This window comes from Sturnira hondurensis, unplaced genomic scaffold (assembly GCF_014824575.4).
Source record: "Sturnira hondurensis isolate 20B ecotype Veracruz unplaced genomic scaffold, ASM1482457v3 Scaffold0004152, whole genome shotgun sequence".
NCBI classification, from domain to species: domain Eukaryota; kingdom Metazoa; phylum Chordata; class Mammalia; order Chiroptera; family Phyllostomidae; genus Sturnira; species Sturnira hondurensis.
The window spans coordinates 8,690,956-8,711,616 of NW_028076783.1; the positions used below are offsets into that span (position 1 = coordinate 8,690,956).

Genomic DNA, 20,661 nt, shown 5'->3' on the forward strand with positions numbered 1-20,661 from the left:
CAGACTAGATAATTAGGATGAAGAACAGGCAAAGAAACCCAGTAAATAAAAATTTAAAAAGATAGTAGTATTTCTTTAGGATTGTAAATGTCTCCTATATATTTTTTTCTTTTTTAAAAGAATTTGCAAGATCCCGTAAAACAAGTTAGGGGCAGTGAAATCTACGGGAAAGATTCAGAGAGACTTCTGCAGGGTCTGAAAATCTGTAGCTTAATTCTCTTTTACTCTGTTCTAAATATAGTCCTGCTTATTTGCATGCCAATCCCCAGAATGCTTGTAATTTCACAACTCTTGGCTAGTGGTCTCAGCACTTAAGCTTTAAGAACAAAGCAAAATGTTCAGGGTGTGCCTTTGGTTTCAGTCTTTTTCTACCACATGCACCCCCTCCCCATGCTTTGCAAAATTGCTCAGGGAGGTGACCTTTGTCTGGCATTCATCGTCCCGGTCAGAGTAACAAAAATGAAGTGGAAAGTGATGTGGGCTTTTCCTGTGAAGACCGCATTCAGCCCAGTTGCCCATGAATGAACCAGAAGCTTGGATTAATTTGAGCAGGGAATGTTTCTGGGAGCCTTAGTTTCCCCCTTGATTTTGTGACCAGGCTAGTTCATTTCAGCTTTCTGGAAAGCCCAAGCTGAGTATTCTGTATTCTTGCCGAAGATGCTTTTTATAGCAACTGCATTACAAAGTAAGTCTTAAGTTTAATGAAAAGATGTCCTGAAATGTGGTCGGTGTTTTACCTAACAGGACCATGAATTCACCATCCTCAACACAGACGTAGTTATGTGACCTCTAAAGACTTTCGATTTTGTAGGGCATTAGGATCCACAGTTGAAGAGTGGGGATGAGAGGAGACTTATCTTTAGAGGATTTTATCATTTTTGCACAGCAAGCCGTTGCTGTTATTTAAAAGGTATGATCGGTATTGTTTTTCAGGAGAGCTAGAAACTCCCTAGCCAAGCACAGCCCACAGCTCCCACTCACAGGGGCCCCTCTAAATTTGCCAACTTTGGAAGTTTAATTTGAGCAGGCAGCTAAAGAACAATAAATTCCAGCACTGAAGGGGCATGTTTTTGCTTCTGATAGCATCGTGACTTTTGTTATTAGCCCTGTTGCCTAAAGTAAACTCGGGATGGTGAACAGCGTACATGGTTGACTGACAGAGTACAGAGCTGTGCAGCAGTAACGTGCGGAGCTCTGCCTTCCCCTACAGGTGTTTTCTACTTTTTACTCACCAAGCAACATCAACGCTCCTTCTTCGATCCCGAGAAACAGGCAGTGGAGTTCCTTCAAAGCATATTGTTTTGATAATATTTTTAAAATCCATAATACGTCTGATGTTAGCTGACAAGGTGCACCCCCCCGCCCCCCCGCAGTCCTCCGAGCGTGAGTGGATGGCTTCTGATACCTAGGCTCTTGGTCTCAGGATGACCGCAGGCCGGCCTGGCTGCACAGGTTCTGAACAATTTGTGGCTTTTTAAGGGTTTGCGATAGCTGTGTACACACCCAACGACCAGTAGAGGCGGTGCCCAGCCGTAGGCTGTAACAAAGGCGGAGGCTCCCCATCCAGACCGAGACGGACAGCCGAGGAGGGAGGGTTCCGGGAGGGACATGTCACCTTTCTGAAATGAGCGTGGTATGGGAGAAACAGGGGCTGGGGGTGGCCTTGGCGCTTTCCGAGGCTTGGCCATGGAGGCCTAGAGGGCGACCCCAGAGCTTCTCTTCCAGAACCGGGACTGCAGCATCCCCACCCGGAAAAAGTCCCTCGCGCCCCCTGGTGGCCATGCAGCGGACTGGCTCCGCCGCACACGCAAGTCACACACACACGCACACACACACACACACACACACAACCACCAAAAAAAAACCCCAAAACCGGGGGATTGGAGGGGTAGAAAAAGAAAAAGTGGGTGAGGCAGATGCAAAGAGGAAAATCAGTAGGGGTAAGAGAGAAGAGGGAGGAGTCGCAGACCAGTCATTCTTGTCTTACGGGGTCCCAGCTGGCACCGCAAAAGGAAAAAAAAAAGCCCGGGCGTGAACGAGTGGAGGAGGGTGTGTGTGGCGGCGGGGTGGGGGGGGGGGGCGTCGAGGGTGAGAGGGAGACCAGGGAGATTTACTATTGTCTCTGGCAGCCGCCGCGGGAGCCCGGGAGGGGGGCGGAGGCGAGGGGAGGCGGCGGCCAACGCACCATTCGCTCCACCTGATCTCCGGGCGCTGTGCGCTGAGGAAGGCTCGGGCAACCCGGAGCCCAGAGCTGGAGGGAGGGACTCGGCTGCTCAGCCACCGCCGCCACCATGTCCTACCAAGGCAAGAAGAACATCCCGCGGATCACGGTGAGTCCAGGAGCCGCCGCCTCCCTCCCACTCTTGTTGGGTCCCGTGCGCCACGGGCGGGGCGGCTTGATCCCTGGTCCGGTCCCCGGGGAGGTATGGGGACCCGGGTCTGGGGGGTGGAGAGCGGCAGTTTATCCAGCCGGCGGCGTGGCGGGCGCCACTGAGACAGAGTGACCCGGGGGTCTGGGGAAAACAAAACAAAGAGGAAACCCAAACACTGGCAGGGAGAATTTAGCATTATTTAGTCTCCTTTCTTACCACCGGGTAGTTCCCAGAGAACGCAGGCTCACGGCCCTCTCTGAACTGCGGCTCCTCCTGGGGTGTCGTTGTGTGCTGCCCCAGGCTAGGGATGCTTTTTGATTAAGCTTGCTTTTGGCGGGGCAGGGTGTGGAGAGATGACACCTCACCCTAGGGACACTTGGCAGCCCGACCGCGCCCCTCTCCCAGCTCCAGCACCGGGGCTCTGCCCCCCTTTCCGCTAGGGTGATGGGGTATCTAGACCTTCCGTCCTCACCCTGCATTCACCTGATTCGTATTTCAGTGCGTCATGTTTGGGACTGGACAGCTAATGAGGTTGTATCGGGAAAGACAACTTTTACGAGTTTTTTTGCCCTCGATGCATTTTACATTTTTTGTGTTCGTCTCCTCCTCATTCCAAGAAAAGGCTGAGCTTTTAGAGCAGATTTTAGATTGCAGTTGCAGGCGCACGCCGTGTGCATGCCTTGTCCAAGTGCCATTGTGTGCGAGATAGAGCTGCTCAGAGTCTGCGAGTGTGAGATGCGCTGGGCGAGTACCTTGGTGGTGGTGGGGGGGGGCGGAGGGGACGTGCCTTTATCAGGTATGGAAGCTACCGGTTACACCAGCGCCCAGCAAGATGCTGTTGCAGCAGAATACCACGCCCTGGGCTGAGATTTCTCCAGAATGCTCTGAAATGATGCCTCCAAATGGAAGGGAATTCTACATACAGGCTGGAATGGGCATTAAGAGAAAAAAAGCAAAACAAAAAAAATATCCACTGGCATTTGTTAGTTTAGCACCAAGCAGTACAGTTGTGCTTTGTCTGTAGTGACAGAGGTGTGTGTGCAGTGTGTGGTGTGTAGTAAGGGAGTGGGTGGCTACTCCATCTTTGCAAGGCTAACAAAGGAAGTGATCTGCTGGCCCCTGGGAGGCTCTGCAGCTGGCCTAGGGCAGAACTGTACCTACTACTGTGGTTATCTGCCCCCAATTCATTAGGTTTGGCTGTGGGCATGAGTCTGTTTGCACTTGTTTGGTTATGCCTACAACACCCTGTGCATTCTGAATGCAAGACCTTCCCCTCTATAGGCAGGAGGAAGCTGTCCTTGCCTCTGGTGCACTTTGTCAGGTGGTTTCTTTCTGTTGCAGCACCTACCCTTCTCTTGCACCTGAGCTTCATTTCACACACATGTGCCCCACCCTACCTGCTATTTTTCTGATCCTGGGGAAGAAACACTTACCCCTGGAAGAAAATTTGGAATGAGTAGGGATCCTTCTGACAGGTAGAGGCCATAGGTTTTAAACCCATTCTTCTTTACCAATCATTACCTGCTACCATGGACTTGCCATTATTAAAAAAACATTGTGGGTCTTTAACAAGGCAGTTGTTTGCCCATTGTCTCTGCAATGAGCTGTGGAAGCTAACATCAGGGGGGAACAAGCTGATTAGGATAAAAGCTCAATTTTTATACTTATTTCCCTAACTTGGAGAGGTGAGCCCTAGCCCTCACACTATTACACAAGGGAGTTGGGCCGCACATATGACACTTGTTTTACATCTAGGATGCATTTTCCAATTCTCCCATTGGGGTAAGCAAAGAATAGATTATTTTTTCTTCCTGGTCTGAAGATTGCAATGGTTCTCTAACGGGACTTAGCTTGTGACATAGCATTGAGGGCCACGCCCATTCTTCTAGGCATCACTTAAGCCGTCTTTAGGGAAAGATACAGAAATTTAGCTCTGATAACTTACTTGCCTTAAAAGGCACTATATATGTGGCTGTCCCCTGATTCCAGAGCCATGTTTGCAAGAGGTTCCCTTTTGTTCCTATTTGGATGCTCTTCCCTGGGGTGCATCCTTCATTTTCAGTGCGGCTTCCATTCTTTCTCTCTGCATGCGGGGCGTGGTGCTGCATAACAGCCTCTGCCTGAAGCTGGGGCTGTGTCACCAGCATCTGTGACAGGAATGTACAGTGGTTGTGAATTTCTTTAAGCCAGGCTGCCTGATATCCATTGTTGAAGGAGGGGTGAGGGAGAAGAAGGACAGGACTGGGTGGGGGAGGAATGCTGGTCTTTGGGAGCAAGAAATCCATTTGTAGTTTTTTGGTTGTTTTTGTGCTTTCTGCTTGTATTTCCATGAACAAGGATTCCGTTTCAGAATAAAATACTTTGGTACTTTTGCATGTCTAGAGATGGTCATAGTAATCCACATACTGCAAGGTTTATGTTATCTTCCTAGATAACATAAAAATATGGATATGGATAGAAATTAATTGAAAATTTAAGTATAATGCATATCCCCTACTGTCAATTCTAGTACAGTTTTAATGGTAAGATTGTAGACTTTGAATTAAGTTTACTATCCTCTCCCTGTTTCTTCTGGTGAAGGCTGCCCTGCCCAGTAGTTAAAATGTCACTATAGTCCGAGGACTGATGGGGGCAGCCTTTCTTGACCCTGTACCTCTTACCTTCCCAGGCACCACCCTCTGCCACAGTTTTGGTGGCCACTGTAATGGTTTTTTTGTTGTCTTTCCTTCCACCTATTTGTGCTGCCTTCCTGATATTAAAGCCTTCTCACTACCCTGTGTGCATTGGTTTCCTGGAGGGGGTAGGGGTTTCTCTGTGGCTGGTAGAATTGGCTGGGGCTTTCCTTGTATCTCAGGCCTCAGATGTCACTTCTTAGGTCATCTACTTGCATGACCTGAACTGTCTACCTCAATACTAGTCCTTGCTTCTAAATGTCAGAGACTGGCATTTTGGAGGTGGTCCAAGAAATCAGAACAAGGACCTTGTATTGTCATTCACCTCTGTCTCCACTCCTTAGCACAGTGCCTAGTACAGAGATACCTAATCGTGTCCCTGTAAATTTAATGAATGAATTAAATAAATTTAAATGAATTTAAATGTAATTTAAAATAAATTAAATGAATTTCAAAGTGTTCCTAATAAGAATAGCTCACACCCATTAAGTGTTCATTATGTGCATGATCTCACTGCATCCTTGAATCAACACTGAGATTACACTGTAGTTATCCTAATTTACAAATGAAAAACAAACAAACAAAAAATGAAAGTCAAATGCATTTGCCCCAGGTCAGAACTATAGTGTTAGAGGCAGGACACAAACCTACACACCCAGCAGAAATCAAAGTTCATGTCTCTGACTCCACCATGACTATGTCTTGGGGCTGGTTGGGCAGGTGGTTTCGGAGGAAGACTCAGTCTCTACTCCTGGTAGGACCTGGGAAGCCACTGTCAACTAGTTCTGTGATATGGTCCTTCTTACCTACTCCATTCAGTGAATATAAATACCAATTTTAGGAATGGTGGCTATCACATCAATGCTACAGGTAGAAAGTTTGGGTAATTGCAGTCACTGTTTTCCTCTGATAGAAGCTACAACGTGAATTGAATGAAGCTGACTGCAGGAATAAGTAGGGACCTAACACTTAGGTTCCAGTGCTTTATTTGCATTGTATTATTAGAGTCCCCATTCCACTGTTAAGGTAATTGAAGCATAGATAGGTGAAGTCAGTTATCTGTTGCTACCCAGTGAGAATTTGGGGGTAACGCTGGAGACGAAACCCAGGTCTTGTCTGACTTCACAGCCTCCACTGTGCTGGTACAGCCACAATCTCCCAGAGGCACGTGCAGAGGAGGGTTTGAAAGGTGTGGGTACAGAGCTCCTGAATTCCCTCCAGGAGACCAATCACCAAGAACTGGCTTTTTGCAAATACTAATTAGATTTCCGTAAATGCTGCTTGACAGATAGAGCATTTCTGCTGCCTTGGAGGTTGTGTCATTTGTGTGGGATGTTTGGGAACTGCCGGAAGACATCCTCAGTGTGGAATAGGACCTGAAGAGTTTGGTCTGGGGCACCTAGATGGGGAGGGAGGCGGGCGATGAGTGTGAGTGTTGTGAGCTCTGGGGATTTTTTTTGGAGGGTAATTGAGGGGGGCTTATGAACTCAGGGAACACTCAGATCTCTGCAACACTGGAGCAGGGGCAAGTGCAGCACCCCCACCCCTCGATCCTCTCCATCCTCTTGCTTCAGTAGGTGTCGCTTTGCACTGGGGAGGACGTGGAGTTCTAGAGCTTGGGAAACGGAAGTAAGAGAAGTCACCCCAAGCTAAAACACCCCAGGTGAATAAAGAGCTAATAGTAACTGATGGAGCCAGCTGGATGCTTGGGGGAATTCTGGAGAAATCCATTTCCTGAGGGAATTCAAGTCTCTGTGGTAGAACTGCCAGTTTATAAATAAAAATCTGCCCTGCTTATCTCCCTGGGCTGTTGAAAGGTTCACATGGGGGGAGGTGAGCCTGAAAGTGGTCTGTGAACCCCGGATGCATTCAAGAGAGTAAACTGATTTATTTATAAAATCTCAACCTCTTTGGAATGTGGACATTAATAAAAGAAGACTTGACAAAGGTCTGGAGTAGAAGAAGACTACTTAGGAAACATTTTTTTTAAAACACGAGTTTGCAGAAACAGATAAAAAGTAGCTCAATGTTATATAAAAACCTTTTTTCCTGCTTTAGTTATGTTACAATGTTCCTCAGAATTATGCCTGTCATTCATTTGTGACTATCTAATAGGGGCCATTAGACATAAACAAAGGACACTTTTCTTAGTTGAACTATATTGTTTTCAGTCCTAATCAGCTTCTAGCCTAGAGGGACACAGGTTACAAACACCCTCTCTAGTGATTTCTTTACAACTCCCTGTTCAGTGGCTTTTGCTCTGCCCTTTTTCCCCAGATGGAAAAAGGAAAATAAAATTGAATTTGAAAAAGAACAAAAATCTCTTCAGACCCTACCAGGTCCTCTGTCCTCTATGCCATGACATATCTCATAGGACTATTTAATCACATTTGAAAAATCACAAAATGTTTACAGTCATAGGACTGTCTTGCTGGGATGTAAATGTGCAGCTTTTAAGAATAAGGGGATTGGAAATTTGAATATGTTGTCACCTCTGGGGATGGATGTTAATAGGAAGCCACACTGCTCCTAGTCACTCCCTCCTCACAGCAATGCCCCACTCCCCTTCTCTCCCACTTTGTGGGAGCCAGAGGGAAACAAATGAGAAAGACCCTCCACAACCCAGACAAATAGGCTCCTCTGCTTTCAGACTCTTCTGCTGTGAAATCCCTCTCTCATCAAACTCAATATGTGTCTGTTTCAATATATGAAACAGACCAAAAAAGTGGTTTGGTGGAATAGGATGAACCCATCTACTTGGCCTATTCTTTTGACCCTAGTCAAAACTGTAGGGACTCAGCAATTAGAAAGATGGGACTAAAAATAGTGGAGTTATTATTAATAGGCACCATTTATTTAGTGTATTAGCACATAATAAGTGGATAATCTAATTTAACTCACAACATCTGCTGTAGCTACAATTATTAACCATCATTTTGTAGTCTGGATAGAGGCTAAGAGAAATTAAGTAACTTAAGTCATGCAGCTGAAAAAGCAAAATCTGGGGATCGATCCCTCCAGAGGTGAGTTAGTTTCACTGGCAGGAAAGCAGCAATTCCATATCTACAGGTGGCTTTCCCTACCTCCCACCACCTCCCACCACCTCCCACCACCTCCCAATGTCCACACCTGTTAGCTCACAAATGTGTTCACAGGATAGAAGGAGCGGGGATGGTCTGGCCAAACCTATCACATCACCATTGGAACAACTGAGTGCATGTCTTCCTGACAGAGGTTCATGCGTAGCTCTGCCAGCTGTCTAAGCTAGCTCCTGGCTTTTGCCCAGGAGCACATATGAGTGGAAAAGGATGGAAAAGCAGATGCTGTTTTTCTGCCTTGCCTAACTGCAGATCTGGGCCCACGGCCCCTTTTCACTCTGTGTCCCTGTCCTCTTCCCAGACATAGAAGGAGCCAGGCTCCCTGTTTTCATTCAGCCAGGCGGAGAAACCCAGGACACACCCAGCACTCTACACCAGATGGGAGGTGGGGTGTGGCGGTCCACTCTAGAGTGGTCCAGAAACCTATCTGGGACATCTGGAATTCAAAGACACATTTCTTATGGCTTCATCAATCTTTCCCCCCTGCCATGGGAACATTGGACAGTGATATTTGAAGAATAGAATGAGATTTTATTTTAAGAGAGGAGCCCTCTTTTTTTTAATCAGATTTCTTTTTTATTTATTAAAATTTATTTATTGATTTTAGAGGAAGGGAGAAGGGAAGAGAGAGAGAGAGGGAGAAAGAAAAGAAAGAGGAAGGAAGGAAGGAACATTGATTTGTTGTTTGACTTATTTATGCCTCATTAGTTTATTCTTGATGTGCTCTGACTGGGGATTGAATCCTCAATCTTGGCATTTTATGATGTTGCTCTAACCAACTGAGCTACCCAGCCAAAGCCAAGAGGAGCCCTCTTGTTTTAGGATTCAGGGGAAGAAAGAGAGCCCTGGATGGAGTGTCAACACATTGTGGTTCAGGCCTGCCCTTGCCTCTAATTTATGTGTGACTTCGGGCGAACCCTTATTATCCTTCTCAGATTCTGCACCAGTCAAACGAGGGCACTGAACTGGATGATCCCTACAGTCCTTGCTAGTACAAATGACCCCCTTAGCCTTTATTGTGTCTTCTATTTTCTCATGAGATCATGGTCAGCCCCTCCTCACTTAGTTCCAGATTCACAGAGAGGAGTTCTAAGCCCTCCCCTGCACTGCTCCCACCCCCTAGAGGGAAGGAATGGGTGAGAGCAACAGTTGTTGGCTTCAACCCAGCGGGACCAGCCAACATCTGTGTTGTATATAAGGGTCTTCAGTCACTTTTTACCCTTAAAATCCTAGTCTTTCTCTCATTTAGACAGTGGGCTTGGTTAGTAGACTCTGTGCAGGAGAGAAATGGAATAATAATGATCGAGAATGTTAGTATTCATTTCCTTAGCAGAGTGTTAGTATTAATTTTAAATGAGTATTATTATTATTTTTTAATTCTCACCTGAGGGTATATTTTACTGATTTTAGACAGAGAGGAAGGGTGGGAGGGAGGAAGAAAGAAAAATTGAACACACCCTGACCAGGAATGAAACACGCAACCTTTTGGTGTATGGGGTGACGCTCCGACCAACTGAGCCACCAGGCCAGGGCTAAATGAGTGTTATTAAAGTGATAGCATGATCCATTTGCTGGCACATGCAGTCTGTCTTTTGGAGAAGGCCACCATTGATAGAGCACAAAGGCAACAATTTTCCCAAATCTAGACTGGTCAAACAAACAGGTGGACCAACAGAAAACAACTCCTAGTCTGCCTATACTCACCAAGCTCTATTCAGTTGCTCTCGCCAATATTTTAAACGTGATGGCTGACATCTAATAGAAATAACCCACCCCAAAGTTCAAGTAATGCCATGGATGTTCCATGAGGTAGGGATAGTTTTTGTTCTGTTATTGCTGAATCTCCAGTAGTCTTTGGCTGGCACCTATCAAGCCCTCTGTAACTATTTGTTGAATGAATGGACATAACACTCTGCAAAAATAATTTCATGGGAGAAGATGATCAGAACATGCATGTGTTTTTGCTTGTATACCATCCTCCCTTTTGCTGACAACTTTCTAGAATATTAGGTTTTAAAAGGTAAGGCCCAGCTCTAAGAAACTGGCAGAGGATCAGTGGGCCAAGAGGAACATGACAGCCCTTTAACAGGAAAAGCAGAAAAACCAGGACCCGACTTGGGCAGATGTGCCTGGGAGGCCATTCATCATTGGTACTTGTTCTCTCTGGTCTCCATCCATGCCTGTCCTTCTTCCAGATTCTGCATCTAGCCTCATTCTTAGCCTGTTTCAAGGGCCTACCTGGGTGCTTCTTGCTTGCAAGCAGAACCATCATTTCTCTTAATTAATAGAGACCTTTATGTCTTCGTTGAAATGGAGAAAATTGTCACCATGACTTTTTGAACCAGGATCTGACAGATCTTAATTGAGGCTTCTTTCTGCTTTAACACAGAAGCCGCAAGCCATTGGAGCTATTAGCTGCATATAGGCCTGTCTGCATTTGCACAACAAGCTCTGCCACTCAGGGAACTTGGTCAAGGAGCAGCCCAGAGTTCTGTTAGGGTTGGCCCTTTCAAAGGGATGTTTTTATGTTTGTGTGTTTGTTTTCTTAAAGATTTGTAGGTCCTCACCCCACACATGTGTCAACTTTCTCTGGACTTATATTTGCAGCTTGTCCTGTTAGTGGCTTATATTCTAAAATTCATTCTTTGGTTTGAGGTTTGGTTCACCTAAAATCACACAAAACTGGTGGAACCAAAACTCAATCTGACTGAGCCCGCATTCTTAACTCCACTCTGTGGTGCTACCTTAAATTCTACCTTTTCTTACTTTGTCCTACCTTCAGGGGGGTGAGATATTGGTTCAAATTGTAGTTCACTTACTTAAAATCTGGGGTTAAGTCCTTCTCTGTACCTATTTCCCCTGAGGCACAAGTGAGGAGTTCTGGTTCTGCAAGTCACAAAGAACAGCCAGGGGGTGCCCTCCTCTGTATGGGGTTAGACTCAGGAGTACTGCCTGGTTCTGGAAGCCATCCTGCCTTCCCACTAGGGGCAGCCTTGCTTCCAGACAGCTCCATGTTGTTGGATTTATCCAGTCAACTTGCTAGGAATGTACCCACCATTCTTAGCAATAGAGGCCCTTCTGCACTGAATTAGCAAAAATACCAATGAGGGATTCTTCTTTTTTTTTTTTTTTTAAATATTTTATTTATTTATTTTTAGAGGGGAAGGGAAGGAGAGAGGAAGAGAGACATCAATGTATGGTTGCTTCTCATGCATCCCCTGCTGGGAACTGGCCCCTGCCAGGAATTGTCCTGCAACCCAGGCATGTGCCCTGACTGGGAATCGAACCACGATCATCTGGTTCACAGGCCCGTGCTCAATCCACTGAGCTACGCCAGCCAGGGAGGGATTCTTCTTAACATAGATAAAAATACCATCTTCTCATCCCACACCCCACACTGTACTCCCCACCTTCTTAATAGACCTAAGCAAGATTCTGCTGAGGTTTTGACTTAACCTGGCTCTGTGAAATTCAGAGAGTCAAGAGCCTCCTTAGAGATGATTTTAATTCGGCCCTCCCTTACAGATAAGGAAACTGAGACCAAGTGGGGTTGAATGAATTAAGGCTTTTTCTAGTATCTGGTTCAGTGTAGGGTGCTGAGATTTTAAAATTGAGTTGAAAACATTTTCTTCAATTACTAAAAAAACTTGGTGGTTATAAAAATATTTGCCAAAAAACAAACAAAATGAGGGCAATAAAAATAAGCTAACATGAAATTAATCAGAGACAGACATTTTAAACTTTATGAATATACCCATCTAGGATTTTTGTATGACTATATGTGGCATTTATTAAATGGTACCATATATTGTTCATGTTGTTTTATGTCCTGCTTTTCATTCCACAATATGTTATGACATCTTCCCATGTTTTAAATAGTCTTCCATAACATAATTCTAAATGCTTACATATTACCCCTGTGCTTGGGGATCTGATTAAATTAACATATTTTGTTTAGATTTTTTTTGGTGGTTTCCAAGATCTTGGTATTAACAACAGAAATGAAATGGTGGATTCATTCCCAGATGCTGTTTTTTAGTTGAAGTTAAATTAAAAGTTACCCCAGGATGTGAGGTTAAATAATGCCTAAAGTTGCTCAGCTCATGGGTATCACTCAATAGATTTAAATCCCAAGTTCTTAAAAAAAATTATGTATCAATTATGGAGAGAGAATGGAGTGAAAAACGCAATATTTGTTCCAAGTGTTTATGCATTCATTGTTTTTTTCTTTTTTATCCTGCCCTTCGGACATGTTCATTGATTTTAAAGAGAGGGGAAAGGAGGGAGAGAGAAGGAGAGAAGCATTGATAAGTCACCTCTCGTACATGCCCTGACCACAGCCAAACTTGCAACCCAGGCATGTGCACTGACTGGGAATCACACCTGCAACCTTTCAGTTCACAGGGCAACGCTCCAACCAACTGAGCCTTACCAGCCAGGGGCATTGTTGATTCTTTTATGTGCCCTGACTGGGGATCAAGCCCACAACAATGCTCCAACCAAGCAACCCAGTAGGGCTAAATTCCAGTATCTTTAATCTTAGTCTTATGTTTTTGTTATTACTCCACTTGCTTTAGCAGTTGTGCCATTTTCTGAGGAAATCTGTTTCCCTCTCAAATGAGCATATTTGTTTTCTCACCATCACTCTTGCTTGCTGCCCTGTCTCACTGAGGCTGTTGACATTTGTAGAGATACACAGTGTCTTAGCACCTGAAGCTACACAGCTGGAAAGGAAACATGCCCAGTCCTTCCCTTCTGCCCCACTTCATGGCTTAACCTATAGGCTTGGGAGCTGGTTTTAATTTGACAGTTTCTGTACGTGTGTTTGTTTTAAAACTGCCCCCACCCCTTAATTCTTTCAAGGAGACCTTTGTTTGAAATTGTACACCCTTCCTCTCAAAGCCAATTTGTGCCCCAAATCTTGATGAGATTATTTTGTTTGGGGAAATTGATAAATTCAGAGTGGAGTTTCTGCTTTATTCAACTAAATTGGTTTAAATTATGGCCTTAGAGTACGGGCTTTACACAACTTAGAGGGTTTGAAAGCAATTGAATGTGACCCTCTCCTTCTAGAGCTTGAACCTGGTATTATTCTGCAAAGAAGAAAGATTTTTGTTTGTTTCAGTTTCTTATTTGCATGCTGTATTTCAGCCCCTTTTTGCTATGAGAAATTATGGGAAAAGCTTAGTTTGTTTTGGTTAAGGGCAGAGAGAGGAATAAGGAACTAGTTACTCTAAACCCCCTCATTTTATTGATTAAGAAAATATGGGCCAGAAAGGGAAAATAATTTGCCATAGATCACCCAACAAGATAGGTATCTAAATTTTTTTCTTCCTTTTATTTTTATGAGGCTTAGGACTCATTTTTCTTGCTTTGGTTCAGTATTGTTCTTACACTTTTTTTTGAGGCAGGCAATGTGAAGGGGCTGTTAAGGACTAAATTTGTCCCCTCAAAATTCATATGTTAAAGTCCTAATCCCTAGTACCTCAGACTGTGACTGTATTTGGAGACAGGATCTTGAAAGAGATGATTAAATGAAATGAGGTCATAAGGGTGGGCCCCAATCCAGGATGACTGGTGTCCTCATGAGAAGAGAGTAATACACAGACACACAGGGAGCAAGACCACGGGTAGATGCAGAAAGGAGGGCAGGGCTGTTTATAAGCCAAGGAGAAAGGCCTCAGAAGAAACTAACTCTGCCCACACCTTGATCTTGGTCTCCTAATCTCTTGAGTTGTGAGAAAATAGATTTCTGATGGTTAAGGCACTGGCCTTTGATACTTTGTTATGGTAGTTTTAGCAAACTAATGCAGGGGTGGGGGACAATTAAGAACAAAGACATTTAAAAACTCAAAACTTGAAAGGTGGAAAGTTCTCAATGCACATAAAAGGGAAGCCCAGGAGATTGATATTTATAAGAAATTATGCCCATGCTCACTGATTTTCAGTCATGATTTTCTACCTGGCGTCTCATTCCATCCTGATAGCATCCCTGGATTATAGTTACTAGACCCCCTTTACAAATGCAGAAACTGAGGCTCAGAAGGTTGCCTTGTTAACTAACTGGTAGAGCTAGCTCCGCATTCACCCTACTGCCTAGCTTTAAAGCGCTCACTTAGTCCTCTGTGCTACTTCCCAATGAGGGAGGTAATACAAGCTGTTTGGCAAACATTGTTATCAAGTTTTTAAAAGTTAGTAAGAAGAAAAAATGCACTCCACAGTCTCAGAGTCTTGCAGTCCATTTAATTGATTGGACAGGAAATTTTTGGTCCTTGGTTTTAGAATGAAAACAAAGACCAGGGAGATTTAAAAAGATATTCAGGGTATTTGAATTTCACAACTGAGTCTTCCCAGTGGCTTACACCTTTGCATGTTGAAATGGGCAGCTACACATAAGAAAAATTAATGTTCATAATGATAGACCCCAGCCCTGAAGGAACGGAACCCATCAGAGGAGTATGTGACACACTGGATCACATTTGCTAAAGCAGAAAACCAGATTCTTGAGGGAGAGCTTTGTCCCCAGAGCCCCTCCACCCCCACCCACCATGGATGAGAATAAATCTACCAAGACATGATCTGCTTGGGGATGAAAGGTGGCCAATCTCTCCAAGGAGAAGGGCTGGAATCCTTTCCTCAATGGGCTTTTATTGGGCTTAATTTGCATAGCAATACAGGGTGTATATGTAAAGCTCATCAATCATTGTCAGGCAGAAATGATTAAACAATACATAACATTCAAAGAACTCTGAGGGCTTATTCTGAGTCAGGGTCAGATAGTTAAAGGGCCATAAAACTTTGGGGAACAGCCCTGGCTGGTGTAGCTCAGTGGATTGAGCCCTGGCCTGCGAACCAGACGATCACAGTTCGATTCCCAGTCAGGGCACATGCCTGGGTTGCAGGCCAGTTCCCAGCAGGGAACTAACAAGAAGCAACTATACATTGATATTTCTCTCCTTCTCTCCTTCCTTTCCCCTCTAAAGATAAATAAATAAAATCTTAAAAAAACACACAAAAACTTTGGGGAACAAACTCACCTAACGCTTGGACCCTTACTATTTAAGTTGAGGGTATTAGCAAAGTAGGTTTCATATGAATAAATGCATTCTTTTTTAGGCCTGATTGCCCCAGGGAACCTGCCCTTTCCAGCACAGGGCCACACCCACCTCTGTCATTGTTTCAGGTTTAAGGCATTGTTTCAGGCAGCCAAGAGATTAGGAGACTTCTTGCAGGCAGAATGAGGACTCAGACTGTGTCAAAACTGAGGGGTGAGGGGCCAACACCCGCTTTTTCTATAGCCTTCCAAGTCCTTCCCTGATTGCCCCTTCACCACCATGCCTGTCTTAGGTTGTTCCTCCTTTGAGGAATCTTACCTGTCATTGGCTAACCAGTCATCCTTCCAGGGCCAAGCAGGGTAAAGAGAAAGGGGGCAGAGGTGGTGCCCCACAAAGAAGATAAGCTTTGTCTCCTAAGTGGCTTATGGTCCCAAGAACTTTCTACTCAGCCTTAGCCATGAGGGGTTACAGTTTCTAAAACCAGGCAGGGTGGTTCCCAGCAGATACATACATCTGAAACAGGGGCAGATGTGGCAACTTATTTAAGAATAAGACTTGAGAAATATGCAGTCAACCAAAGGAAAATGCAAATTAACTTGAGCTGCTGGTAAACCCAGTTATGACAAGAGAAATATGAGCTGCTTGAATATCAAATATAGATTGCTCTCTTACAGCTGCATCCTCCCTGTTTCAAGGTTGTGTGATCTACCAATGCTGGAATAAGTAGGTTTAACATACTTACACTTCATTTGTAAGAAGACACAATCAAGTTGAGACTTCAGTGGGTTTTATTTTCAGCATATACTGGGGTTAAGTCCCATTGAAGTCAGTCATAGACTAGCTCTGCAACTTTGTTGCCCCTACCTTTAGAACAGAATATTCATTCAACCTCTTCTCACCATTTTTTTCATTATTGCATCCATCACCCTAGCTCAAGCCTCTGTCACCTGACTGCAAAAACCTTTCACTGAATCACTACCATAAGGCTATTCTCCACACATAACCAGGGCGATCCTTGAAAACTATAAATCAGATCCTGTCACAGCTCGGCTAAAACATCTACTGCACTTGGAATGGCTCTCAAGGTTCCACATGGCCTGGCTTTGACTATCTTTCTGGACCCCAGTCCTGCCTCTGCCCCTCAGAGCTCTGAACCAGCTCCTCCTCTGAGCAGAAAGCAATCTTTTCTAGGAGCAGTTCATTACTTGATTTGCTCCCTCCAATCTGTCAGAGTTTTGTTCAGCAGACATCTTCTGACCTGCCACTGAAACCCTCATTAGAAGCAGACCCGGGTTCTCCTCCAAGCCTTCCTTTCTTTCTGCATTTCACTTAGGACTCTGGAAATTACACTCATTTCCTAGCTTACTTATTCTTTGCCCTTTCAACCCTACAGGTCAATGGCAGGGAGTTTATTTTGTTCACTGTTGTATTCCTAACCCTGTGAACAGGAGGCGTCTTCGATTGTTGAGTGAGGGAATGAGTAGAAAAGTAAATAAATGAATGAAAAGGCACACTGCTCCTTTAATGTAAACTAATGTGCTTACTTTAAATTAAGTGGTTTGGGGAGAATGGTGTCAAGGAAACAATATTATCAAAAGGCTATGAGACTGTCTGCTCCCTGGCAATAGGGACGATGTGTAGGTTTTTCTCTGCTGTATTCACAAAGGCCTCGCTCAGTCTAGCCTTGAATGAGTGGATTGATGAAAAGACTTTGGATAACAGGGACATCAGTGATAAAAAAAAGCATGGGTGAAAACTGCTGTGTCTGAGGAGACTTGAAGAGACTTGCAGGGTTGTGACTCATTTGCACAATTTAATACATGTCACAACTTGCTTTGTATGCATGGGACAACTGCCTCTGTAAACTTCAGTAGTCATGCCACTTTTGCTTTAATCCTCACCCAAGGATATATTACTGATTTTAGAGAGGTAGAGAGAGAGAGAGGAAGAAAAACATTGGCATGGGAGAAAAATATTGACTGGTATGTGTGACTTTATGTCTTTATAGGAAGGGATAAAGGTAGCAGGCTTTCGAGTGTAGGGAATACATTCCTGTAATGTCAGTGTGATAGTTGCAAGTAAAAGCAGTCTTCTATAGAATTTTTTTTAATCCTCGCCCAAACAAGGACATTCTTGTTTCATTGCTTTTAGAGAGAGGAAGGTAGAGACAGAAACATAGATGCAAGAGAGAAGCGTTGGTTTGTTGCCTTTTATACATGCCCAGACCCAGTAATCAAACCCACAACCTTTCGGTTATGAGGTAACACTCCAACCACCTGAGCCTCACTGGCCAGGGCAAAGCAGTCTTGAGTACATCCCAAGAGGTGCCTGTTGTGTACAATCTTAGATCTTTGTTGAAGGTGAAGTAATATTTCATTATGGGATTAACTGCCCACTAGTCTCATTTTTGAGTTCTGATCATTTTTAAGTGAGCCTCAATTGCACCTATTTCAAGGGTTCATGTCCTTCAAAGTCAGCCTGACTTCTTAAAGCCCTTGTTCTCTAACCATCTATAATTTTCTGTCAATATAACTTGGAGAAGCTTGGGACCCAAGAGTCAAAAATGGCAACTGCTTTGATAACTACCCATCTAGCAATTGAAAGGAGAACTGCAGGTATGCAGGTTTCTAGGCAAGTAGATGGCTGTGGCCAAGAGAATCAGTCCTCACCATTGTCTGCTTTTGCATGAAGAAAGAGCCAGAAAAAAGAGTGATCTTTTCTATCCCTCTGCCCCCCATATCCATCCTAGGAAGTGTGTTTGTTCTCTTGCAAAAGGTATTTAAAGATAAAGAAATGAAAAGTCAAGCTGCTTTTTAGGGACAGAGGAAAGGGTGAGGAGACATCCAGGTGAAAGGAATTAAGTTGAGAAGATGTGGATCCAACTTTTTTCGGGAAAGGGACATACAAAAATTTATTACAGTGTTTTGTTTTTTTTCCATCAGAACTTTGAATCTTGGTCTTCCCTTCTTGCCTTTGCCTAAGGCTACTTTGACAACCTTAAAGCAGACTCCAAGAATGTCACCAATGGCATGACCTTTGCAACCAGATTTAGCAACTGGAACTTCATTATTTTCTTCAATAAAATGCAAACAACCATCACTGGGTACAAAGGCTGTGACTTTGTTTTTTTAGACATTCTTGACTAGCTAGACCCTGGCATGCACCCTGATGGCAAAATCTGGCTGTTTGGCTTCAACTCCTCCTTCTTCCTTTTGCATGGGAAGTGCCTCCAAAAGGGTTGGCCTTCAGGGTTCTGCCCAAATGGACTTTTTTTTTTGTACTGTTTATTATGCCACTTCTATTTATTGTCAGTGACTCTGGAGCTTCCTGGCAGTACGAAGGCTGTGACACTTTCCCATCCTGCCAGCACCATGGGCCTGACTGAGCAAAAAGCATTTGCACCCAACTTTTAAAGAAATGTGCATTTATTGAACAGCTACTATGCATCCAAATCTAGGCTTCATACTTATGTCAGTCCTTTGGGGCAGATGAAAGTTCTCTCGTTGTAGAGCTAGGACTGTGGCTCCAGAATTCCCTCTTTTTCACCATTTTATCAGGCTGTCTGGCACATCAATTCTTTGGCCATGAAGTGAATGATGAGGCCTGGACGGACTGGACAGTCTCCTGCACCAACTCAGACTCTGGTGCCTGGACTCCAGAGCAGAGCAAACTGGGGAACATCTCTGGTCTGAAACAGTTCCTTCCTCCCACGCTGTCTCTCCAAGGGCCCTTTCCACAGCAGTGTGGTGTGAGTTACAACATTGCAGCTGTATATTCTCTTAAATGCATTCACCACAAGCCAGTTTTAGGAAGTTGCATAAGCCAGTGGTTTGTGTGCTTACAACCACAATCACCAGGCAGCCCCCACCAAATTTAAAAGTATAAGGTCAGACTTGGAGAAGAATCCCTGTGGCCACCACAAATAGATGGGGAATAATTGCCTGTCATTTGAAGGTGCCGCTCACACATTCCAAGCCCAGAGCCCGCATTCCTCCTCTGAGAATTGCATTTTGGCTGGCTTTCAGATTTAGTGAAAGAGTTTCTTGTTTCTTAGAAGCAATCGAGTGGGAATTCACTAGGCTCCCCTGTCATTCTAAAGGCTCAGTCAAAGCCGGCTGCCAGTCAGGAGTGATCAAAGAGGAGAAGCACTTCTGAAAGAGGGAAGTGGGTACCACACATTGGCCAGCAGCCCAGAAAGGCTAAGTGCCTTGCTTGGGGTCACAGAATTATGACCAGAATCCAGGGCTTTTGACTCAAATTCCACGGGCTCTTCTCTGATCCTCTGTTGCCTTTCAGTCAGTGTAGTGATTTTCAGTGTGACATTAATTCAAGTTCATCCATGAATACCTGACTATTCTTCTAAATCACAGGCCCCCACTTCTAGCTATCCTCTGTGTGGCTGTGTGGTTGACCAATGTATCTAAATTATTATTCACAGTCTTATGCCTCAACTTTGTTACTCTCCTTTCTGTTCTCCATTTTTATTATTGGGTCCTTCCTGCCATCCTGCCTTGAAATTTCAGTCAATTTTGACACATCACTTTCCATCATTCCCTTTTTTAAAAAACTTGAGAGAGAGAGAAAAAAACATCAATTAATTGTTCCATTTTTTTATGCATTCATTAGTTGTTTCTTATATGTGCCCTGACCAGTGATCGAACCTGCAACCTTGGTGTATTGGGAGGATGCTCTAACCAGCTGAACTACTCGGCCAGGGTCTCCATTCCCTTTCAGTTGCTGAGTTGATTCCAGCCTTCTTTGCAGCACACATACATTTTCTAATCTATATTCTTGCTGTCACACTAGACTACAGCAATCGCCTTATTCGTTTTCCTTTTTATAATTTTCTGTATTAAATCAGTTTGAAAAATAATCAAATGGCATATGCATTGTGCAACTGGTGAAATGATGTCAGTAAATAGAGGAGACGGAGGGAAACATTAAGTTCCTCATGCCTCCTCCCCCTGCTTCCCCTCCTCCTACCATGCCCAGTATTAATAACTTAGTGGGCATCCTTCCCAATCTTTCTCTTCCTCACAAAAAAATAATAAACATATTTATATAGTATATATTTTGTTTGTCTTTGCAAGAATCAAAACATATTTTGCACTTATTTTAGATTTTCAGTTCAAGATGCCAATTTAACCTGTTTACAAAAATAGCTGCATAATATATAACAATGGCCATATTGCAGTTTATGATATCATGTCCCGTGGTTGGATATTTAGGGTCTGGGCTGAATGTTTCTTGCTTGCCTCTCCAGATAAACTCGGTGCTTTTCTCTACCCTGCTCCCTGCCCTGAACCTGCCTGGTAGGCATCTGTAGGTCCTTTGAGCTGGGCACCTGGTGAGATTGGAGATTGGAGAAAAAGTGAACATCAAGTTAGGGCATTTTCCCTGATTGCCTCTTGTAGAGAAGCTGCATGACTTCACTGAAGGTCGCAGCTTCTGTCACAAAGACCTC

The 20,661-nt window shown here is 44.2% G+C and overlaps 1 protein-coding gene across 2 annotated transcripts in view; it reads left to right on the top strand.

Annotated features, from left to right (window-relative positions):
• DPYSL3 (dihydropyrimidinase like 3) overlaps window positions 1-20,661 on the top strand; it is a 111,291-nt gene that overhangs the window by 44,563 nt on the left and 46,067 nt on the right. The window contains exon 1 of one of the 2 annotated variants that reach the window (XM_037044987.1): window positions 2,151-2,330. The exons of the other annotated variant lie outside the window; for it this stretch is intronic. Within the exon in view, the coding sequence (XP_036900882.1) occupies window positions 2,292-2,330 (39 nt within the window). The 5' untranslated portion in view covers window positions 2,151-2,291. Of the gene's footprint in view, window positions 1-2,150; window positions 2,331-20,661 lie in introns of those variants that run through there. 2 annotated transcript variants of the gene reach the window in all.